This window comes from Dreissena polymorpha, chromosome 3 (assembly GCF_020536995.1).
Source record: "Dreissena polymorpha isolate Duluth1 chromosome 3, UMN_Dpol_1.0, whole genome shotgun sequence".
In the NCBI taxonomy this organism is placed as follows: Eukaryota; Metazoa; Mollusca; class Bivalvia; order Myida; family Dreissenidae; genus Dreissena; species Dreissena polymorpha.
Genome location: NC_068357.1, coordinates 18110643 through 18134527, shown reverse-complemented (window position 1 = coordinate 18134527; position 23885 = coordinate 18110643). Strand labels below are relative to the sequence as shown.

At 34.4% G+C, this 23885-nt stretch overlaps 1 protein-coding gene and 1 long non-coding RNA gene across 6 annotated transcripts in view; both read right to left on the bottom strand.

Annotated features, from left to right (window-relative positions):
• LOC127873145 (tetratricopeptide repeat protein 13-like) overlaps nt 1–23885 on the bottom strand; it is a 71110-nt gene that overhangs the window by 5878 nt on the left and 41347 nt on the right. For 3 of the 4 annotated variants that reach the window (XR_008045996.1, XM_052416792.1, XM_052416791.1), the window contains exons 16-21: nt 23038–23082; nt 21290–21434; nt 20488–20577; nt 12381–12465; nt 11062–11174; nt 9969–10101 (exon numbers count right to left, since the gene is read on the bottom strand). Coding sequence is in view for 2 of the 4 variants with exons in the window: in XM_052416792.1 (XP_052272752.1) it covers nt 9969–10101; nt 11062–11174; nt 12381–12465; nt 20488–20577; nt 21290–21434; nt 23038–23082 (611 nt within the window). In the remaining 2 variants the exon portion in view is untranslated. The remainder of the gene's footprint in view (nt 1–9968; nt 10102–11061; nt 11175–12380; nt 12466–20487; nt 20578–21289; nt 21435–23037; nt 23083–23885) is intronic. The other variant, XR_008045997.1, reaches the window with a different exon arrangement.
• Nucleotides 14951–18057, bottom strand: LOC127873162 (uncharacterized). Of its 2 annotated transcripts, none has more exons than XR_008046006.1 (3): nt 17818–18057; nt 16271–16391; nt 14951–15874 (listed from the first exon to the last, which is right to left on the bottom strand). It is a non-coding gene; the product is annotated as an uncharacterized LOC127873162 (long non-coding RNA). The 2 variants fall into 2 exon arrangements; XR_008046007.1 differs by lacking the exon at nt 17818–18057 and adding an exon at nt 16625–16708.

Genomic DNA, 23885 nt, shown 5'->3' with positions numbered 1-23885 from the left:
GGGAGTAAAGTTTTGTCTCAGTTAAGCCTATGCAGTCCCCACAGACTAATCAGGGACAACACTTTCCACTTTTTAGGTATTTATCTTTTAAAGAAAGTCTCTTTCTTTAAAAATGAAAAATCGAGTTTCTCTTTCTTTAAAAATAAAATATCGAGTTGTGGTGGAAAGTGTCCTCCCTGATTAGCCTGTGTGGACTGCTGGGAGACAACTTTATGCACTTGCAGTAACCCTGTTTTCCCAGAGCAAGTCTCATATACATATAGTATATTAAATGACGGTGTCTTCCATAATGTCGTAATGCACAAGTTCAATGTGTTATGTTGTATTTACAAGCCTGACCAATTTATAATTTTTTAGTATGATCAAAACCAACTCTTTAATATTCTTGAAAACAACATTTTCATTGAAATTGATGTTTTATTTTTTCGAAGCCTCATTTATGTATTACATACCCTCTAATGAAAAACAAATCCTAAATATTCATGAAAACAACAATTGTCATTGAAATTTACACCAAAGCATAACATACCACATGTAATACAAAGACAAAAATAAATACATTCTACCAAAAGTCTAAAAATAGAACAGGAGTTTTCCCAATATCATTCAGAAAATTACTGAAATTTCTGAAAACCTATGGGCAAACAAATACATGTAGTCTGTTTTCCCAGCTGTTTCACACTGAAATAAACGTTATTCCTTTGTGCTAGCTGGTATTTTATAGTGAAAATACCACATTACTTTAGAAGAAATATTTATTGGTATATAATAAATATCATAACCTCCACTGTGTCAATCTGTATAGGAACGTTTGAAGCTTTATATTCTGGAGATTTAACATGCACTAAACTACAGTCTACTTTCGTTATCTCGAAGTCGGCGGCAACAAGAAACAAGATGGCCATAATGGCCCTGTATCACTCCACTGCTGAAAAAAGGCTGAATCAAATATTCTCTGCATGTGCAAATACTTAAATATAGGCCCTATTCAAGCACATGTACACTTTTGTGACCCCCTGGGCTGGGTCAAATTTAACCCCAGGGGCATAATTTAAGCAAACTTTGTAGAGGACTACTATATCTCACTACATGTACATACAAAATATGGTACCCTAGGTCCTAGAAATAAGGACAAGAATATTTTTAAAGTTTTCACAAAATAAGCAAGATATAAGCGTATATAATGTTCAATTTTGTGACCTGCGGGTCAGGGTCAAATTTGACCCAAAGGGCATGATTTGAACAAACTTGGTAGAGGACTATAAGATGTTACTGCAAACCAAATTTGGTAGCCATAGTCTGAATGGTTTTCAACAAGAAAATTTAAAAAGATTTCACAAAATAGGCCCTTTATAAGCGTTTATTCAATTTTTTGACCCCCCCCCCCCAGGGCAGGGTCAAAGATGACCTCAGAGGCATTATTTGAACAAATTTTGTAGAGGTTTATTAGATGTCACTACATACCAAATTTGGTAGCCCTAGGCCCAATGGTTATGGACAGGAAGATTTTTAAAGTTTTCAAAAAAATAGGCCCCATATAAGCGTATGTTCAGTTTTGTGCCCCCCCCCCCGGGCAGGGTCAAATTTGACCCCAGGGACATAATTTGAACAAACTTGGTAGAGAACTATAAGATGTCACTACATACCAAATTTGGTATCCCTATGCATTATGGTTAAGGACAGAAAGAGTTTTAAAGTTTTCACAAAATAGGCACTATATAAGCATATAATCGATTTTGTGGCCCCCAGGGCAGGTTCAAATTTGACTCCTAGGGCATACTTTGAACAAACTAAGAAGAGAACTAATACAATGTTACTACATACCAAATTGTGTAGCCCTAGGCCTAATGGTTATGGACAAGATTTTTTTTTAAGTTTTCACAAAATAGGCATTATATAAGCATATGTTCAATTTTTTGACCCTCGGGGCATGCAGCAGGGTCAAACTTGACCCCAGAGGCATAATTTGAACAAACTTGGTAGGGGACTATAAGATGTCACTACATACCAAATTTGATAGCCCTAGGCCAGATGGTTATGGACAGATTTTTTAAAGTTTTCACAAAATAGGCCTTGTATAAGCAGGGATCATATTTTTTTCGGTTTTGTCGGTCCTAGATCGACTGGGGTCATGAAAGACTGATTGAAAATTCCAAACAGTCGGTCCGATTCTGTTTGCCAGAATTCCCATGTCATGAAATCGATTACACAGTGCACATGCTAACACACCCTTATTACATTCGTATCTCGATTAGGTGTGATAAACCATTCGCTTTTTTGCAGTCTTTGAACCGGTCAGGACCAGTTTATTGCACCATGTAAGCCGACTAGTATCAGAGTATGACCCCAAGCAGCGAAGATTCGCGCGGCTGTGTATTAGTCATGCGTGAATAGCCCCGTGTCAATATCAATCGATAATTTCACTAGCTAAAACCAAGCTCACCAATCGGTCCGTAATGTGTACACGTCCACAATAAAATCGTGGACAGTTACTTCAGAGATGAAAACCTCGATGTTATCCTTGTGGAAATTGTGCATTTCATGCATGATACAGTAAACTTTCATATAAACAAAGCAGAAAATCCGATATTCTGCAAAAAATGTGGGCGGACCTTATAAACTGAAAGCACACGCTGTAACTAAACAAAACATGCCGATACATTTTCCACCAGCGTAATAATCCGGCAATAAATGAATTAAAGTCGCGGATCTGATGGACAGAACAGCCGAAAGTTATTTTTTATGGGCGGAACTTCACATAAAATAGTACCCAAGAAAAATAATATACATTGTATAAATCATTAGTAAAAATCGTTTTAGAATCGAAATAATTTGTGTACTTCATTGTTTGTTGTTGAATAACCCACGACCGGAAGTTTAGATGCATGGTTTCAAATCACTCGTGCTTCGCTCTCGTGATTTTATCCCTACGCATCTTAACTATCGGCCGTGGGTTATTCGACAACAAACTATAACGTACACATATTATTTCTTAACTATTTGGTTTTATTATTGTCAGTAGCCAAACTACGCACAGACATTAGTTTTGTTCAGTGCATGTTTGTAAGCTTTTATCGAGTCGACAACGATTTAAAACATCGGTATAGACTTACACAGATTAATAATATCGACAATGATGAAAAACGTCAGATAAAACAGCACACGAAACAACAATGAAATAGCAAATGATAAAACCAAAAATTGAGAAAACTCGTATGTTCCATTAAAAAAAAAATGCCTATGGCAATTTAAATTGTACATTAATTATACCACCTTTATGAATGGCAAAATCAATGGTATATGTTTTAACGTAATATGTCGTTTTGGATATACATTTTTGAACACTTTTTCCCTATTTCAATCCAGACTGATTGATGTTGCGGGAAAATATGATCCCTGTGTATAAGCATATGTTCAATTTTGTGACCCCCCGGGGCAGGGTCAAATTTGACCCCTGCAGGGATAAAATTTGAACAAATTCGGTAGAGGACTATAAGATGTCACTACATACTAAATTAGATAGCCCTATGCCGGATGGTTATGGACAAGAAGACTTTTGAAGTTTTCACAAAATAGGTCTTATATAAGCTTATGTTCAATTTTGTGATCCCCCGGGGCAAGTTTAAATTTGACTCCAGGGGCATAATTTGAACAAACTTGGTAGAGAACTATAAGATGTCACTACATACCAAATTTGGAAGCCCTAGGCCCAATGTTTAGGGACAAGAAGATTTTAAAAGTTTTCACAAAATAGACTCCATATAAGCGTATGTTCAATTTTGTGACCCCCAGGGCAGGGTCAAATTTGACCCCAGGGGCATAATTTGAACAAACTTGGTAGAGGACTATAAGATGTCACTACATACCAAATTGTGTAGCCCGAGACCCAATGGTTATGAACAAGAGAATTGTAAAGTTTTCACATAATAAGCCCTTTATAAGCATATATTCAATTTTGTGACCCCCAGGGAAGTTTCAAATTTGACCCCAGGGGCATAATTTGAACAAACTAAGAGAGAAATATTAGATTTCACTACATACCAAATTTGGTAGCCCTATGCCATACGGTTATGGACAAAAAGATTTTTAAAGTTTTCCCACAATAGGCCTTATATAAGCATATGTTCAATTTTGTGACCCTCGGGGCAGGGTCAAACTTGACCCCAGGGGCATAATTTGAACAAACTTGGTAGATGACTGTAGACAATCCCAGAATCGATAATATGGGCGCCGCCATATTGGCTTTTACGTAACCCGCGATTGAAAACGGTACTGAAGAATTTGACAGATTACAACGTTATCATAGTGTACACCCGCTTTATTCCAATAAACAGTACTTTATGACTTCGCACATTAGGATTGAAAACAAGTGAAACCAAGTGTTGATATGTATCACATCGTAAATCAATATAATTTAAATTAAAAATATACACGATAGCTTCATAAAATATGTGTCTCTGCAACAATATTCAGTGACAACACGTAATGTTTAAGGCCGAGTTGGCATTTTTAAGCATACCTTTCAGTAATGCCTTTCTATAAAATTTAATTATTTCTTTATGGAATGAAATTATTCAAGCATAATTATAAAGGTATAGAAATATCTAAAGTGTGAAGTAAACGTTGTGATTTTAGCGTAAATAGTGCCGGAGATATTAACAAAGATCTATCAATATATAAAGATTGGAAACATCCATTCAGACCATATTTTTTGGATAGATCTTTGATATTAATTAGATAGATATAAGATCGATGTAGACAATTAAATTGATATCTGCCTTTGTTTAAGCCTAAATTATTTCTTATTAAATGTCGTTCTTTCTATACTTTCCGGAGATATTCATTAAGAAACGTTGTAAGATTAAAGACTTAAGACGACTTCTTTAATTGAATAATACATCTCTTTGTTTGTCTAAACAGTTACCATTTCGCTATTAATATTTCCCTTGTAAGTGTCATTTTAAAGGTAATATACAAATCTATAGCCGAAATGAAGTTTGTGATTCTAAAATTGTTTCGTAAATCTTTGTTATCGAAACCCTGTAAGATTTTCAAGTAGAGATTTTTTTTTTAAATTAAAATAATGTATCTAGTTTAGTCTAAAACTGAAGTGGTTTTTAGCAATCTTTTATTTAAAAATTGCTCTCAAACTAATACAAAAATAACTAGCCGAAAATGAATTTTGTGATTTAAATGAACAAGTATCGGAGTTATTCGCTTGCAACTGTGTTAGATGTCAGGATATGTCATACTTTTTTATTGAAAAGGACATATCAGCTTTTGTCTACAACTTTCTTATATTATTATTTAAATAACGTTTTACATGTTGCCTGAAATATTATTAAATTTTCTTAATAACATCTTAATTCACAATTGAAATGTTCAACATGAAAAATAATGAGCCTTAAATAAACTTAAATAGTTCCAATTGTGTTCTCTAGATTTCCTTAACGTATGTCTTTATTAAATGCTCGTAAAACGGTCTAAATTTACGCTTAAACAATAAAAACACGCACAAAATAAGTGATTTATTTTTCTTTAATTACGGATTATAAATGACAGCAACATACATCTCTTGAAAAAAAAACATCAGGGATAAAGGCGCGAACGAATTCGCTCAATGGGAGGCGATGTTCCAAGTGTGGATTAAAAGCGTTTATGGGTTTGCCCGTGACACCACATGTCTGCACATGTGTTGATACCGAAATTTAGATAAGATATCACGCGTCACCTTTAAATAACATGTTAAATGACAATCAAGACCTTATTCATGCTAGGGACCTACACAATAGGTCCATGTCCATGCTGTGTGTTATTACTCTTAAACGAATGCAGATGAACCTTATTTCTACTAATTACGTAATTTATATTAATAAAAAAAAACACGAACTATTATATGGTTGTCAGATCGATAACAGAAACTCTTTAAATCCTCAAATATATTTGATAAACCCGTTTCGCTTCCTTGTTTTGCGTAGGGACCTAAACACACATATATAGGTCCATGTTTATTTCTTCAGTACCGTTTTGAAGGCGCGCGAGAGTATTCAGGGGCGGGTAATCCGGGAGGTATCGATTTCTGGGATTGTCTATAAGATGTCACTACATACCAAATTTGGTAGCCCTAGGCCCAATGTTTATGGACAAGGAGATTTTTAATGTTAAAAAAAAAAAGAACTTTATAAGCATATATTCAATTTTGTGACTCCGGGGAAGTTTCAGGGGCATGATTTGAACAAACTAAGAAGAGAACTATTACATGTCACTACATACCAAATTTGGTAGCCCTATGCGTTACAGTTATGGACAGAAAGATTTTTAAAGTTTTCACAAAATAGGCCTTATATAAGCATATGTTTAATTTTGTGACCCTCGGGGCAGGGTCAAATTTGACCCCAGGGGCATAATTTGAAAAAAAAAATTGGTAGAGGACTATAAGATGTCACTACAAACCAAATTTGGTAGCCCTAGGCACAATGGTTATGGACGTAAAGATTTTTAAAGTTTTCACAAAATAGACCCTATATACCGTAAATTCGCGAATATAATACGCCCTCGTGTTTAATACGCACCCCCAACTTTGGTCCAAATTTTTTGGTAAAAATTCAAAATCTGAGTAAAATACACACTAAAAAATTCAGTGTCCGAAATCGGTCATGACACTGTCATTTCCGAAAAAAATGTATTCACACTTGTTAAAATAAAATTTCAGATTGAAGATTCCTGTTTAAAGTGATCGCTGTCATTTGTTCTCCCACATGTTAAATGTCTTTATATATTTTCTCCATTAAGTTTATTTGAACGTATTATTTTAAACAATAACGACATTTAGAGCAATACCGGTAATTATTGACCATATCGGCAAGCTATTGCATTCCCAGTACACATTACGTTCGACAGTGTTTACACCCACTCTAATTTTCGCGCGCTTTTAGACAAAGACTTGACAGGAAAATACATGAGAAATAGATTTGCTAGCGTAAGCGTCAGGTAAGCAACAAAATGGGGAAAATATATTTTTGTGTTGTGAAAATAGCAAACCAATTTGGCGTTATCACACATCTGTTTCACAGTGCTACCCCGGTATATTGATCGCGATGTGTTATCGGGCCGTTGTCATGACAGTTGCATAATAAATATCTGTCTATTGTTTATATTACCGTTGATTGTTTTATTAACGCAAACATATGGTTAATTTGATACCAATGTGACAATTTTGAGACAATTCTTTCTAAGACAAATGGTTGCCCTGAAAAGGGCTGTTTTTTGTTTCTCGTTAGTGACGAGTTGATCACAGATCGGGACCCTTTTTGTCAACACCTCGAATACACGGGTCCCGCTGACAAGCGATGGCCCTTCTCAGCACCTTTACCGATAACACATGGGCCACCTGCTGACACCCGGGTCAAGCAGTCAGCAAAAGAAAGAAACAGAGACGCTGTTTTTTTATAACATTTAATTCCATTTGACAATATTCAGAAAGATGATAATTATAATTATAAAATAATAAGTATTATTATTATTATTATATATATAATATCGATGGTTGGTCTATTTAGCATGTACGGTACTATACGGTGTAGCCGTGACAATTACCGTAAGCACAGTTGCCCCCCGTTGATGTAATTGTGTAATTCAAAATGGCTTACGCGCAGCGAATTACAACGATTAAGTTGAACATTTTCACAGGAAAATTTTTGTTCTGATCTAAATTCGTATATTATACGCACCCCCTACTTGAAGAAAAATTTGGCAGGTAAAAAAGTGCGTATTATATTCGCGAATTTACGGTAAGCATATGTTCAATTTTGTGACCCCCTGAGGCAGGGTCAAATTTGACCCCAGGGGCATAATTTGAATAAATTTGGTAGAGGACTATTAGATGTCTCTACATACCAAATTTGATAGCCCTAGGCCCAATGGTTATGGACGGAAAGTTTTTAAAGTTTTCACAAAATAGGCCTTATATAAGCATATATTCAATTTTGTGACCCCGGGGACAGGGTCAAATTTGACCCCAGGGGCATTATTTGAAGAAATTTGGTAGAGGACTATTAGATGTCTCTACATATCAAATTTGATAGCCCTATGCCCAATGGTTATGGACAGAAGATTTTTAAAGTTTTCACAAAATAGACCCTATATAAGCATATGTTCAATTTTGTGACCCCTGGGGCAGGGTCAAATTTGACCTCAGGGGCATTGTTTGAAGAAATTTGGTAGAGGACTATTAGATGTCTCTACATACCAAATTTGATAGCCCTAGGCCCAATGGTTATCGACGAAAATTTTTTGAAAGTTTTCACAAAATAGGCCTTATATAAGCAAATTTTCATTTTTGTGACCCCCTGGGCAGGGTCAAATTTGACCCCAGGGGCATAATTTGAACAAATTTGAAAAAGGTTCACCCCAGGAACATTGCTGAGAAATTTCATCTCAATTGGACTAGTAGTTTAGGAGAAGAATACGTTTTAAGGAAAAGATAATGCACGGACGCACGCACAACGGACACAAGACCATGACATAAGCCCCGCTGGCCTCTGGCCAGTGGAGCTAAAAATATCGAGATAACGAGAGTTCGAGATATTCGATTAGGTGTTTTCAAAGAAAAAAAAATGAGACGAAAATTTACCTTGTTTTTAACATCTATATACCTGCTTTGTGGTCTAAATAACGCCGTCACCGTGTTGCATAATACTCTCTACTACCCTATCTATTATATCTGATATATATATATACGCGTTTTTACAAGGCACATTTAAATTTGCTATTTTAATGCTTAAAATGACATTTTAAGTGTTACTGAATTGCATGAACACATGAGGTTATCATTTTCTAAACTGTAAACATCCAGTAATGTTGCTATTTAAAGTAATGATGCAATTGACGTCCAATCAAGACGAGGGTTTTTCATCTGAACAAGCGTAAATCACGTTCCGGAATACTGAACTGTACATGTACATTTTGCAGTTTGAAATGCAAAGTTCAATATATTATTAGCACAGGATAAAATTAACCCCCAGGTTACAAAGTGACAGGCCTTACACACATTTTAATGGCTAACGACATTACACACGTGTGGTCATTGATGCAATTAACTGATCAATTATCTACCGCACAATTTGGGAACAGCCGGGCGAAGCGGGACAGTGAAGTATCAAAGAAACAATTTCTCACCTTTGCCGACACTGAGACATTTATTCGCACTTCGAGATAAACCACAGTAAATACTTGTAAAATCGGGACTCGGGACAAATTTTTATATCGAGATATCGAATTATTCAACATAAAGAATATCGAGATATGCGATGTTTATTAATATAGATAAAGAAGGAAAAAAGTTGGGACACTGATGTTACTTCAACATATTGAGAAAATCGAGATATCCGATGTCGAGATAATGAAAGTAGACTGTATGTGTTAAATGTTACATTTTCAAAAAAATTGTATGTGATAGTTTCAAAATTATTTCATTGACAGTATATACAAACATTTTACAAATAAACTTAATAAGGTGCCTATTGTATCTGTTAATTCAGCAAGTTAATTATCTGCAAAACTTTGTTTGTTCTGAGAGATGATGAGGAGTACATGAATACATTAAAATGCTGTTATGAATGGAAAGCCAACTTCTATACATTCTTGATTTGTTTCCAAATTAAATAACATGTGACAAAGATACAAACTTTCACAATCTTAGATAAGCCTTGATGTGGGAAAATGGGGCTTAATGAATGTGTGCGAAGTGTTGTCCAGGATTAGCCTGTGCAGTCAAGCTAAGAAGAAACTGCCCTTCCCACTTTCATGGATTGTTTTGTTTAAAAGTGGTCTCTTCAAAGGAAAAATCCAGTCTAGGCGTAAAATGTTGTCTCGTATTCCTGTGCGGACTGCACAGGCTAATCTGGGACTTCACTTTATGCACATGTATTAAGTCCCATTTTCCCAGAATGAGATGTTTGCCCACTTACAGAGACTTTACTAGAGCCGGTCCTTCTTATCTCGTCTTGAAGCTGATTGTAAATGTAGGAAAGTTCTGCGTGGTAATCTGCTGCCCGCGTGTGCGTGCTGGCTACGTCTATTGTGAACATTATCTGCTTGGATCTGAAATATCAGAACATATGACTTAACAGTTTTAAAACAAATTAAAGCTGAAAATATGTTTCTGGTTAAATAGTTCCAATCATATATTTCAGGCAAATACGCCTCTATTAAATTTAATCAAATACTTAGCATAGGACCATGTGCTATTGTAGAAACAGATTCAAACAGACAAACAGGTAGTTTTAATGTTGTAATACCAAACGTAACATTTTAAATGGCTTTATATGCATTTTTTGCCATTTTTAAAGATACAATTAATGACATTTTCTGAAAAAAGAGTCCAAAGTTTATTTTCTACATCTTTCTACATTTTAACATTAACAGCTTCTTTTGTCTTAAATATATACATGCTTAATGTTTATTTGAACCTTTATCACAATTTCATATTAAACAAGAGATGTGTTTGTCAGAAACACAATGCCCCCTACTGCGCCGCTTTAAAGCCATATATTTGACCTTAGACCTTGAAGGATGACCTTGCCTTTTTACCACTCAAAATGTGAAGCTCCGTGAGATACACATGCATGCCAAATATCAAGTTGCTATCTTAAATATTGCAAAAGTTATGACAAAGGTTAAAGTTTTGGGACAGAATGACAGACTGACACATATAATGACAGACAAACTGGCAAAATATACCCCCACTCATTTGATCCACAGGCATAAAAAGAGCAGTGCCCAGAAAAAACAGAGTTCAATGCATGAGCGTTAAGTGTTATCCCTGATCAGCCTATGCAGTCTGCACAGGCTTATCAGGGACAACAGTATCCTCTTTTATGGTATATTTTTCCTTCTTAGAAAAAATCCAATAAAGACAAAAAGTGCTGTCTCTGATTAGCCTTGGCAGACTGCATAGGGTAATCTGGGACGTTTAACACATATGCATTAAGACCTGCTGTCGCAGAGTGCGGTTCAAATTTAAGCATGTAAATGACACCAATATGAACAGAATTGCCATACATATCCTCAGTGAGCACAAGCATGGCTCCATCAAGTCTGTCCTTCTCAGACCGTTTACGGGTGCTGGGGACTTGGGTGGACACCACGAAACCATTCTGGTCTGGCTGATACTTCTGAAATCAACAATTTGTTCATTCACAATGAGCATTGCACTGAGAAAACCAGGCTTAATGCATGTGCATAAAGAACCGTCCCGGATTAGGCTTAACAGTTTACCGGTACACAGACTAATCAGTTACAACACTTTCCACTTTTATAGTATTTTACGTTGTAAAAAAATCACTTCTTAGTGAATTCCAAGTTAGGCGGAAAGTGTGATCACTCATAAGCCTATGCAGGAGTTAGGCTGGGACAACACTTAACACGCATGCCTTAAACCTCATCTTCCCGGAGCTATGCTAAAAAAAATTACCAGTACTGTGTGCATCGAGTACAACTTATAAGCATCAGCAACTATAAACACATTTTTTTTAAAAATAAATGCAAGATGATTTACTGAACTGTCATTACTAACTAGCCAATTCTAGCAAGGCAACCTAACAACCCTGATATTTGTTTCACTTTCTTGGCCTTTGCATGTGTGTAGTTATTTTTGCTTAATTTGTATCAAAATATAATTTTTCTGAGTCAAAATCTACAGTTTATATAGAAAGTAAACATTTACGTGAAGAGAATTTTTCTTAATACAGATAAACATTTCAGGTTTGATAGGAAATTTATGGTTATTCAAAATATGGTAGTTCCTGAAACTTTACCAATTGCTGAAGAAATGGCAAAGAAGGATAAATTTACTGTTTATCTTTTTCAGCATGATGGAAATCCATACATAGAGTTTCTGGAGTGTCATTGTTTGCTTTATAAAAAAGGCAGCTAAACAGATTTAAGAAGTGATTTACATTGTAAATGTTTCTTAAATGAGATTGACATAAATCTATGACTCAATGTCCTTAAACGAGATGCTGTCTTAGGGTGTAACATAAAATCAAGGATCAAATGATCGAATATACAATAATTCCTGCTCTGGATATTGATCAAATGAGCCATATCCAAGGAAATTTGTGCTAAAGCATGTAAATAAAGATTTATCCCAGATTAGACTGTGCAGTCTGCACAGGCTAATCAGGGACAGCACTTTCGCTCTCATATAATATTTTGTTTAAAGGAAGTCTATGCTAAACCAAAATCCACAAGGAAAGTGTCGTCCCTGATTAGTTTGTGCGGACTGCATAGGCTAATCTGGGACGCCACTTCACACACTTGCATTAAACCAAAAACATGGTTAAAATGATAAGCTTTTCTGTGGAAAAGTTCCTTGTTACCTTGCTGATGGTTAACAAGTCTTCACAAGTCTTGGAATTCTCAATGTCCTCTTTGATACTGGTCTGCTTTGATTTCAGAGTTTCACTGGGAATAAATAAAAGCATTTAAACAAGGAGGTATAATAAATTGTAGTTTACTTATTTCACAATTATTCCATAGATATCATCAAATGTTTAAACAATTTATTTAAGATCTCACATAAAAAGCCAAAGGTCTCAAAATTAGAGATAACAATTTAACACAAACAAAAAGCTTTGAAAACAAGAAATCAAAAGTTGAAACTTTAGCCAAAAGCTATGGCAATAATAGAGATAGAAATCTGAAATTGAAACTCACTGCAAAAGGTATGGAAACTAGAGAGATTACAAATTAAAACTCTAGCCAAAAGCTATGGAAACAATAAAGATCTTATATTGAAACTCCTTGCAAAAGGTATGGAAATTAGAGAGATTACAAATTGAAAATCTAGCCAAAAGCAATTGTACTTTCTTTCCTAATTCTTACACTAAAAAATAAACCAAAAGTTCAAGAAATAAAACTCTCCATAACATCTATCGAAGATCTGTAAATAAACAGGCACACATTGTACACAAACAGCTGTTCTGTAATACCAATATAAGTAGACCACTCAGCACATTGTACACAAACAGCTGTTCTGAAATACCAATATAAGTAGACCACTCAGCACATTGTACACAAACAGCTCTTCTGTAATACCAATATAAGTAGACCACTCAGCACATTGTACACAAACAGCTGTTATGTAATACCAATATAAGTAGACCACTCAGCACATTGTACACAAACAGCTGTTCTGTAATACCAATATAAGTAGACCACTCAGCACATTGGCCCCGTTTCATAAACGTTCGTACGCACGGTTTCTTACGTAAGTATACTTACGAAGTCCGTAAGAAAATTCAAGCGTTTCACAAAAAAATACTTACGCAACCACCTGCTACGAATTCGTAAGTTCCAACGTTAAAGTTACGCATGGTCTAGGCTGTCGTAGCGTTCGCAAATATGGCCGCCTTAGCTATTTCACGTCTTCACAAATTTTCCAAAATAAAAAAAAACGATTTTAAGCGCATTTTCGACAAAAGGGGCGTGACTTTTCTCTTGAAACTGACAAAATCGGTAAATTGTAATAAATTTATCTTTCTGAAGTACATTATAGAGAGCACAGTTGTTTCCCTTGTTTGCCAAATCGCGACGAAAAAACAAGGTCAAATGTAAACAAAGTTGAATGGATTTTTGTTTTAAATTACCTCTGGCCATGCTTTGTACTACGGGATAAGCATTGTGTAAATACAGAAGAGAGGATTGTTACAGAAGTAAATTGTATATGAAAGTTTAATTAGATCTATGTCAAACTGGAATGTATGAAGCAAACTGGAAATTGGAATACATGGTCATGGATGATGCAAGACACTGGCATGTTTAGTGGATCAACCACTTTTGGCACTAACGACTTAACAGAGTGTAACAAAATCAATGAGTTTCCTTCTAGGATTGAATTTACTGGAAGGTTATCTTTGATTCTGTTTGATGCGTCACTGAATTATTGTAAATGGAATGTCCAAAACAGGAGAAGCAGAACAAATGTTTTCCCTTTGTAAATAAGGTAATTTTTTTATAATTTCATTTACAAAATTGTATTGTTTGGGAAGTATTAAATGTTTGGATCTGGATACATAGAAGATACCAAAACATTATCTGGCTTTTACTCAACTGTGGACATCTCTTGAGTCTGTTTCCTGGGTAGAACTAGAACATACATGCCAGACAGCTAATGATAATAATCCAAATTATGATATCACAACTAAACATCTTTTTACCATATTTATAAAGGCTTCAAAATCATGTTTCAAATGAACAACAATAATAGATTTTTAGTTATTAGTTGATATCCAAGCGGAAACAAACTTTTTTGATTTTCGGTGATAATTTTCAATGTTCGATGAACGATGTGTTTGATTCAGATCAACTTTTTTTGCCAACTGGTCTAAAAGTATCTTAAAGAAGGTAAATATATGTTTTGTTCCCTATAAAAATAGACCTTTAGTTAACATGCATAGATTGCTTTACCAACATCCAACTGAAATATTTTTGGAAATGGTTATTATTTTCAGAAAAAAAAACTACTAAATTCAGTTTAAAAAACAACAATCTCTTTAATTATGACTAGTGTATTTATATTGTTTTATAATTTATGGCATAATTGAAAAGTACATCCATGTGACTATTTTGAGTTAATTTGGTGTTCAAAATGTAGAAAAATAACAATGGTATCATTTAAATAAATTGGTTGCCATGGAAGCAAATGTACTACACAACACAAAATTGTATATTTTCATATGTTATTATTTTTATTTGAACAAGTCAATGCATTTTAATCTTACAAAAATTACATTTACTTATAATAAGTAACTCAAAAAAGTAATTAAATGTTAGAAAACATAAAAATCTCAGAATTGCTTTTCACAATTTGAGATACAATAAAGAAGGGCTTTGCACGTTTTACGGCCTTATTGTTTAACAAGTACTTACCCGTAATCTCATTTACTATTGAAATAGGCATTCCATTGATCACAAAATTAAGAATAAAGATCAAAAGGAATGTGCACAGATAGTAAAACTGACCATTTTCCAAATTTAAGGAACAGATACAAAATAAAAAAGAATACATGTACTGTAAATCAGGGAGCAAAATGCCACTAATGATGTAGACTCAAACTGAAAATACAGCTTTTTTATGAGTATTCATCATGTGTAATGGATACAATTAAACAGGGTGATGATTGGATAATTTTTAATGATTCTGTTTTTTCTGTTAAATTTTGTTATTTCACATGGGTCACATATATCAAGTATAAAATGAATGCTTAAATATAAAATTCAAGATGGCCGAGTGTTATAGGTTAAATAATTTAAGGACCCCCATGGATACCAATATTTTTCTGGTGTTTTTATCTCTTCTAAAATTCTATTTTGAGGTTAAAATCTAGCAATTTAAGGCTTCTACTGACATACTTTAAAAAAATGCCTGAATCTGTGAACAATTCCCTTTAAGGTTAAAACCCTTTGGATGTCAGCTTATGGTTTTTTTTATTACCATTACATTCAACATAAAAAAACATAGTTAAGGTGTTAAATAGGTCAAACACTAAATAAAATGCATCACTTAAACACTGATTTCTCTTAAGTTTATACAATTATTTCTATAATAAAACTGTGTTTGTGTTTAAAAATAATTCTAAATTATTTTAGTTTTACACTTCAAATAAAATTCCAGCATGTACATGAAAATGTTTTCTAATTATAATAATTCAGGTTTGAATTTCCATTGTTAGAATAAATATTCACAGATGTTCTCCATTAAAACAGTACATTGTGATCTTAATCTCCAACCAGCTGTAGCACTTTATGTCCACATAGTGAAGAGACATACACAGTTACAGCAAATTCTTTGACTGAGTCCACATCAACATTTCTGTAAATAAAAATTAAACATAAAAAAGTACCAGTGCAAAAAAATCAAAAATGTAATCCTACTAATGTATCTTAAAATAATTTGGAATAACACAAAACTGACAGTCATGGTTGAAACTCTTATGGCTGGTAATCATCAGGATACACCAAACTTTAGCATGTACAAGTTTCTTTAATCATTAAGATATGTTTTGAAATCTTTATCTCAAATGGATTCCCTTCACATCGGAATTCTTAATTTAAACTTGTCAATAAAATTAACTTAACATTTAAACTTTTTTTTTTTTTACTTTTGTAGTGTTCCGATGCATATGTTTTAGTAAAACCAAAGTTACAAAGAATCATTTAAAGGAGTAAGAATTATAACAGTCACTATATGCAAAACATAAGTTCTTACAAGCAGTTGAACAATCTGTTGCCAAAGTGATCATCCCTTCTTTCACCCGCCAGGATGCATCTGTGCAAGTAGTTGGGTCCTTTCCCTGGTGATTCATATAATTCATGAAGTATCTGTTCACCTAAAACACAAACTTCTTTAATAACAAATATCCATAATTAAATTTAAACACGGTATTAAATTACAAAAAATGACTGACATGCATGATTTTATGAAAAAAATAATACTGTTTAACTCACATAATTAGATAGAATTTCATTTTTTTAGCAGGATTGTAGTATATTTACCCGACATATGAAACATAAAAATCTTACTTTTTACAAAATATTGTTTAAATCAGAAAATATATCTTACCAAAGCAGAATTATACTTTTATTGAATTTAATTTATTATTGTCCAAATTACAACACACAAAGTAAATAACAGCTTATCTTAAGAGTATTTTGTCAATTGTTTAGTCTTATCTCAACAGAAGGGACTGTTAAATAATAAATAGAAATTTAAACATTACTTAAAAGTTTAACAGATGTAAATGACTTTTTTTTATTCATGTTACATGTAAGTTTTGACAAAAATAGCTCAAACTTACACATATCTTTAATAATATTACACTCTGACATATAAACAAAGTAAGTATTAAACCTTTAATGCCATACCATCTCAATTTAAAACAAAAACACACCTGCAAATTTAGCCAGTATTAATTTACCTTCCAAAACAAAACATTTGCTGTCAATGTCAAAGGGACTTGTTCACACTCTATCAAAATGAGAATGTTTCAACTTTTTGTCACAGATTTAAGAAATAAATGAACAATATACATCAGTGGGCGAAATTACACTAATGCCACAGACTTATACTGAAAATACACTTTACTTTACTAAAAATTATCGTTAGAAATTGATAAAGTTATTAAGCGTCTCATACACGAAACGATTTTAAATTTTTGATTTCTTGTGTCATCGTTATATTTTGTAACAACACGCTGATGGTTTTACAAAGTATAAAATAAATGGTAGGTCCGCACATAATTTAGTTGTAAAAACTCAATGACGACCCAAACATGAACTCTGAATTACACAAACCCACATGTGAAGACGGTTTGCTGAGCGGTTTCGGCGCTTGGCTTTTACTACATGGGTCAGTGGTTCGAGCCCCGATGTGGTAAACTTTTTTTTCTCTTTGTTTCCTTTTCTACCTTTATTCTTGTTTTTATATTGGAGCTATAATTTGTGACATAACAAAGATTGCTTTCATAAAGTATAAATAGTACACCTGAGCGTACTATATCAGTACGGACAGCCAAGTGGTTGGTGCTAGACTTTCACTCCAGGTGTCAGTGGTTCAAGCCCCGGTGTGGATTACATTTTTTTCTTTCTTTAATTTTATCATTTGTTTATACTGGACTGGAACTATTTAGTTCCGATGTTTACATTTATCAATTAAAAGCATTTAATGATTACCTTCAAAACATGCCAAACTCTGTGAACAAGTCCCTTTAACAAAGGCGATTTTTATCATGGTGTCATGTAGATTCGTCATCTTACCTGATGCGGAATATCAACTCCTTAATTTAGAAATCCTCCATGTCAATCAATAGCAGTTTGTTCCATTGTAAATCAGCGTAACTCTATCCAACTTTGACAGTAAATTTCAACATCGTATTGTTACTCTACGGCTACGCTCGTTTAATCCCAATGGGTATTTCAATTTCAAGAACAAAGCAATGGTTACACTCAACAAACTTTAAAAACGTTGTTTACATTATAAGCGATAACTTCGCGAGGGTCAGTGCCTTTTTCGTCTGAACTAGTTACCAAGATCACAAGTTATATATGTTTCAGTTCACCTGAATGAATTTCAACTAATCAAGTGCAGTTATTTAACGTCATATAAAAACACGTTTAGCGTCATAAAACGTCGACCTCATTTGAAAGCATTTCTGCTGAAATTTCACATTTATTTATTTTAAAAGAGGAAAATAAATGTATACATAACAATTAGTTTTATTGCTTTTCTACTAGTTTTCGTAGTGTTTATTATAATCTGACAGATGGCGCCTAATGTTAGTTTTACGTCTTTGAAAACCTTCAATTAAAGAGCGCAGACTGGTTTTAGGTTAGTAAGATTCGTAAGAATTCTTAAGTCTGCGAACGCGTTTATGAAACGTTCGTAGGAATTGGCGTAAGAACGTTCGTACGTAAAAATCGCAGAATTCTTACGAAAAACTTAAGAATTGTTTATGAAACGGGGCCAGTGTCCACAAACAGCTGTTCTGTAATACCAATATAAGTAGACCACTCAGCACATTGTACACAAACAGCTGTTCTGTAATACCAATATAAGTAGACCACTCAGCACATTGTACAGAAACAGCTGTTCTGTAATACCAATATAAGTAGACCACTCAGCACATTTTACACAAACAGCTGTTCTGTAATACCAATATAAGTAGACCACTCAGCACATTGTCCACAAACAGCTCTTCTGTAATACCAATATAAGTAGACCACTCAGCACATTGTACACAAACAGCTGTTCTGTAATACCAATATAAGTAGACCACTCAGCACATTGTACACAAACAGCTGTTCTGTAATACCAATATAAGTAGACCACTCAGCACATTGTACACTAACAGCTGTTCTGTAATACCAATATAAGTAGACCACTCAGCACATTGTACACTAACAGCTGTTCTGTAATACCAATATAAGTAGACCACTCAGCACATTGTACACAAACAGCTGTTCTGTAATACCAATATAAGTAGACCACTCAGCACATTGTACACAAACAGCTGTTCTGTAATACCAATATAAGTAGACCACTCAGCACATTGTACACTAACAGCTGTTCTGTAATACCAATATAAGTAGACCACTCAGCACATTGTACACAAACAGCTCTTCTGTAATACCAATATAAGTAGACCACTCAGCACATTGTCCACAAACAGCTGTTCTGTAATACCAATATAAGTAGACCACTCAGCACATTGTACACAAACAGCTGTTATGTAATACCAATATAAGTAGACCACTCAGCACATTGTACACAAACAGCTGTTCTGTAAAACCAATATAAGAAGACCACTCAGCACATTGTACACAAACAGCTGTTCTGAAATACCAATATAAGTAGACCACTCTGCAAATTGTACACAAACAGCTGTTCTGTAATACCAATATAAGAAGACCACTCAGCACATTGTACACAAACAGCTGTTCTGTAATACCAATATAAGTAGACCACTCAGCATATTGTACACTAACAGCTGTTCTGTAATACCAATATAAGTAGACCACTCAGCACATTGTACACAAACAGCTGTTCTGTAATACCAATATAAGTAGACCACTCAGCACATTGTACACAAACAGCTGTTATGTAATACCAATATAAGTAGACCACTCAGCACATTGTACACAAACAGCTGTTCTGTAAAACCAATATAAGAAGACCACTCAGCACATTGTACACAAACAGCTGTTCTGAAATACCAATATAAGTAGACCACTCTGCAAATTGTACACAAACAGCTGTTCTGTAATACCAATATAAGAAGACCACTCAGCACATTGTACACAAACAGCTGTTCTGTAATACCAATATAAGTAGACCACTCAGCATATTGTACACTAACAGCTGTTCTGTAATACCAATATAAGTAGACCACTCAGCACATTGTACACAAACAGCTGTTCTGTAATACCAATATAAGTAGACCACTCAGCACATTGTACACTAACAGCTGTTCTGTAATACCAATATAAGTAGACCACTCAGCACATTGTACACAAACAGCTCTTCTGTAATACCAATATAAGTAGACCACTCAGCACATTGTCCACAAACAGCTGTTCTGTAATACCAATATAAGTAGACCACTCAGCACATTGTACACAAACAGCTGTTCTGTAATACCAATATAAGTAGACCACTCAGCACATTGTACACAAACAGCTGTTCTGTAATACCAATATAAGAAGACCACTCAGCACATTGTACACAAACAGCTGTTCTGAAATACCAATATAAGTAGACCACTCAGCACATTGTACACAAACAGCTGTTCTGTAATACCATATAAGTAGACCACTCAGCACATTGTACACAAACAGCTGTTCTGTAATACCAATATAAGAAGACCACTCAGCACATTGTACAGAAACAGCTGTTCTGTAATACCAATATAAATAGACCACTCGTCATACCTTGACACGGAATAATGTTCCAGCATGGTCTTTACAAGTTTGAACACTAGGTTGTAATACGGCATCGTTTTGATGTTATTCACAGAACCCCTGAAATGCAAATTATACTAAGCACTTTATAACATTACAGGTTGTACCATTATATGATTCACAATGCAGTACATAAAACAAATGTTATTTCTTACTCTGTCGATTCAAAGTAAGTAGAATTGTTCTCAAACTTAATTAAGTTTGATCTTTATAAAAATCAAATAAACATATTTAAATGAATTTGTTAAATTCAAATTATTAGTATTGCAAAGTCTAAACTGCAGTCCAAAGAAAACATGTCACACATATTTATGTATTGTTAGTTCTATGACATGGTCTTGATTGTGAAGTCCACACAGGCTAATCTTGGTTGACACTTTCCGTCAGCAAAGAGACTACCTTAAACTCTTTCAGTGCGGGAACCGAATTTTGAAGGCCTTTGCAAACAGTTTGGATCCAGATGAGACGCCACAGAACGTGGCGTCTCATCAGGATCCAAACTGTTTGCTATTCTGATAGTATTCTTTGAAAAAAAATCGAAAAAAATGCTAATTTTATAAATTGAGCAGACGACATTTTAGCAGACGACAAATTTTCCAGCATGCAAAGGGCTAAACAAATTTCATAAAGACAGCACAGGCTAATCTGGGACAACATTGTACGCACATGCATTAAGACCAGTTTTTCCAGAGCACGGCTATATTAAAGATAACTAATTTCTGTTATCTTACTTGCTATCTTAAATTTATGATACTGAAATTTGCTTCCTTACTTGATGAGTGTTATAGTGGTTTTATAGCTGTTCTTGCTAGACTGCTCTCCTATCTTATCGAGCCAAAGGACGGGCTGTTCTGGGTCCACCATACGTCGATACCTCACAGCCAGGTTGAACACATCACGCCAGGTCAGCTGATGACCTACAATAGAGCAAAATACAACAGGCTTTGACACAAAACATTTGAACCTCGCTCTGTGAAAACTTGGCTTAATGCATGTGCATATAGTGTCTTCCCAGATTAGCCTGTTTTTATTAAGATCAGACCTTTAAACAAAATTAATTCACAAAAGCGTACTTTTCCATGAATGTGGCCCATTAAAACTCTTCACTAGCTATTGTTGATGGATTACTTTCTACTAGTCTCAAAATCAAAAACATTACCTTGTGCGCATTTGAAAGTAAAAAAAAATATGCATCTGTTCTGTTGTTTTAAAGACTTAAACACGATAATATTAAAGGCTCAATGTGAAACCAAATCACAAGGAATATGTTCAATTTTACAAATCCTTAAAATTTCATGCCAACAAAATTAAATGAATGCACAGCATTTAAATATGAGAAGCATTTAAGCAAGTATCTGTGAGAAGTTCTGATGACAGACAGACAGAACGACATACAGATGGACAGACGGACAGTTTATTCAGACGTGTACAAGAGTACATTTCTTTATACTTAAATATACACATTATATTCACACAAACAGATATGACAAAATAACATTACATAACATAAAACATTCAATAATAATGGAAGTAACACATAAGTTTTATTGAGGTGGTAAAGATATTTATTAAACAGTAATAATACATACCTTCCTATATATAGTAATAAATTTGTACAGTTTTTCATGCCATTATCACCATTGTGGGGGCATTATAAATAATCGGCCCTCTCATGATTGTTGCGAATGCTAACAACTGTCACCAAAAACACGATTCACAAAATCAAATGACGTGTCGGAGCAATTACAACAAGAGATGTGTTTGTCAGAAACACAATGCCCCCTAATGCGCCGCTTTTTTTTTTTACCTTTGACCTTGAAGGATGACCTTGACCTTTCACCACTCAAAATGCAGCTTCATGAGATACACATGCATGCCAAATATGAAGTTGCTTTGTTCAATATTTCAAAAGTTATTGCAAAACCTTACTGTAATATTAAAGTTTTTTTGTTTTTTTACCTTTGACCTTAAAACTTTACTGTAATATTAAAGTTTTGGGACAGAATGACAGACAGACAGGCCAAAAACAATATAACCCAGATCTATCGATCCGGGGGCATAATTTTTTTATCAAAGCTTCCAATTATGCAAGACAAATGCACAATCCGATACACGTTTTTGTTTTTGTTTGATGCTTCAAAAATATTTAATATAAACCTTTAACGTCCCAATAGTAGAAACTGGTGTTTTTCGTCACAGAAATTACGTAACAGAAATACTTCATAAATTGCATAATCAATTGAATGAAAATAAAAGTACGAAAAGCTGGTTCTGTAATAAACTTTAGAGAAAGAACAAAACAAAAACAAACAAAACAAAGTAAGAGATATATTACAGACGTCAATATACGGCTGAGCCGGGCCGGGCAGTGATAATCAGCCCCAGGTCGCAAATGGCCCTCAGGCCATTATGCTCTCTGCAAGCCGATTACCATTACACGGCCTGGCTCAGCCGTGTATTACCCTCTAATTATTTAGACAGAGAAAAAGTGAGCATGCACTCAGGCAAGGGCATATTTACCTGTACCATGGTCATCATGTTTTTGACAGGTGTGTTTGTTATTAACTATAAGTAGGAATACATTTAGCTGGAATCCTCTATAAAGGTTGTATTGCCATAAACAAATAAAACATGCCATGGGAAAACAGGACTCAATGCATGCACATAAAGTGTCATCCAAATTAGCCTATGCAGTTTGCAAATGCTAATCGAGGACAGCACTTTTGGCATTTATAGAATTTCAGTAAAAGTGAGTCTTTTCTTAAGTCAAGTCAAGGTGGAAAGTGTTGTGCCTGATTAGCCTGTGCTGACTGCACAATTATGTTAATCTGGGTCGACACTTTACTCACATGACTTAAGCCCTGTGTTCTCAGAGTGCAACTAAAATGATTTCTGATATGGATTGAGACAACATCAATAAATCCTTTCCCACTCAGGAGCAAAGTGACAATGGCTATGTGCAAACAGCATAAAACCAAAACAGCCTGCGAGTAACTCGCAGTCTGTTCAGGTTTTATGCTGTTTGCTGCTCATCAGTATCTAAGGTTTGCAGATGTGTTTGAACACAATGCCCCCTACTGCGCTGCTTTGATTTTTTGTTGTTGATTATATCTCTTTATAAAATATTACATTCCTTGTAAAAATGATCCGTACCTGCCAAATGATAAATATAAATTATCTCCCTTTAAAGCTTGTTACTTTCTTTGGATTTGTTTTTTTGACCTTTGACCTTGAAGGATGACCTTGACCTTTCACCAGTCAAAATGTGTTGCTCCATGAGATACACCTGCATGCCAAATATCAAGTTGCTATCTTCAATATTGAAAAGTTATGGCAAATGTTAAAGTTTTCGGACGGACGGACAGACA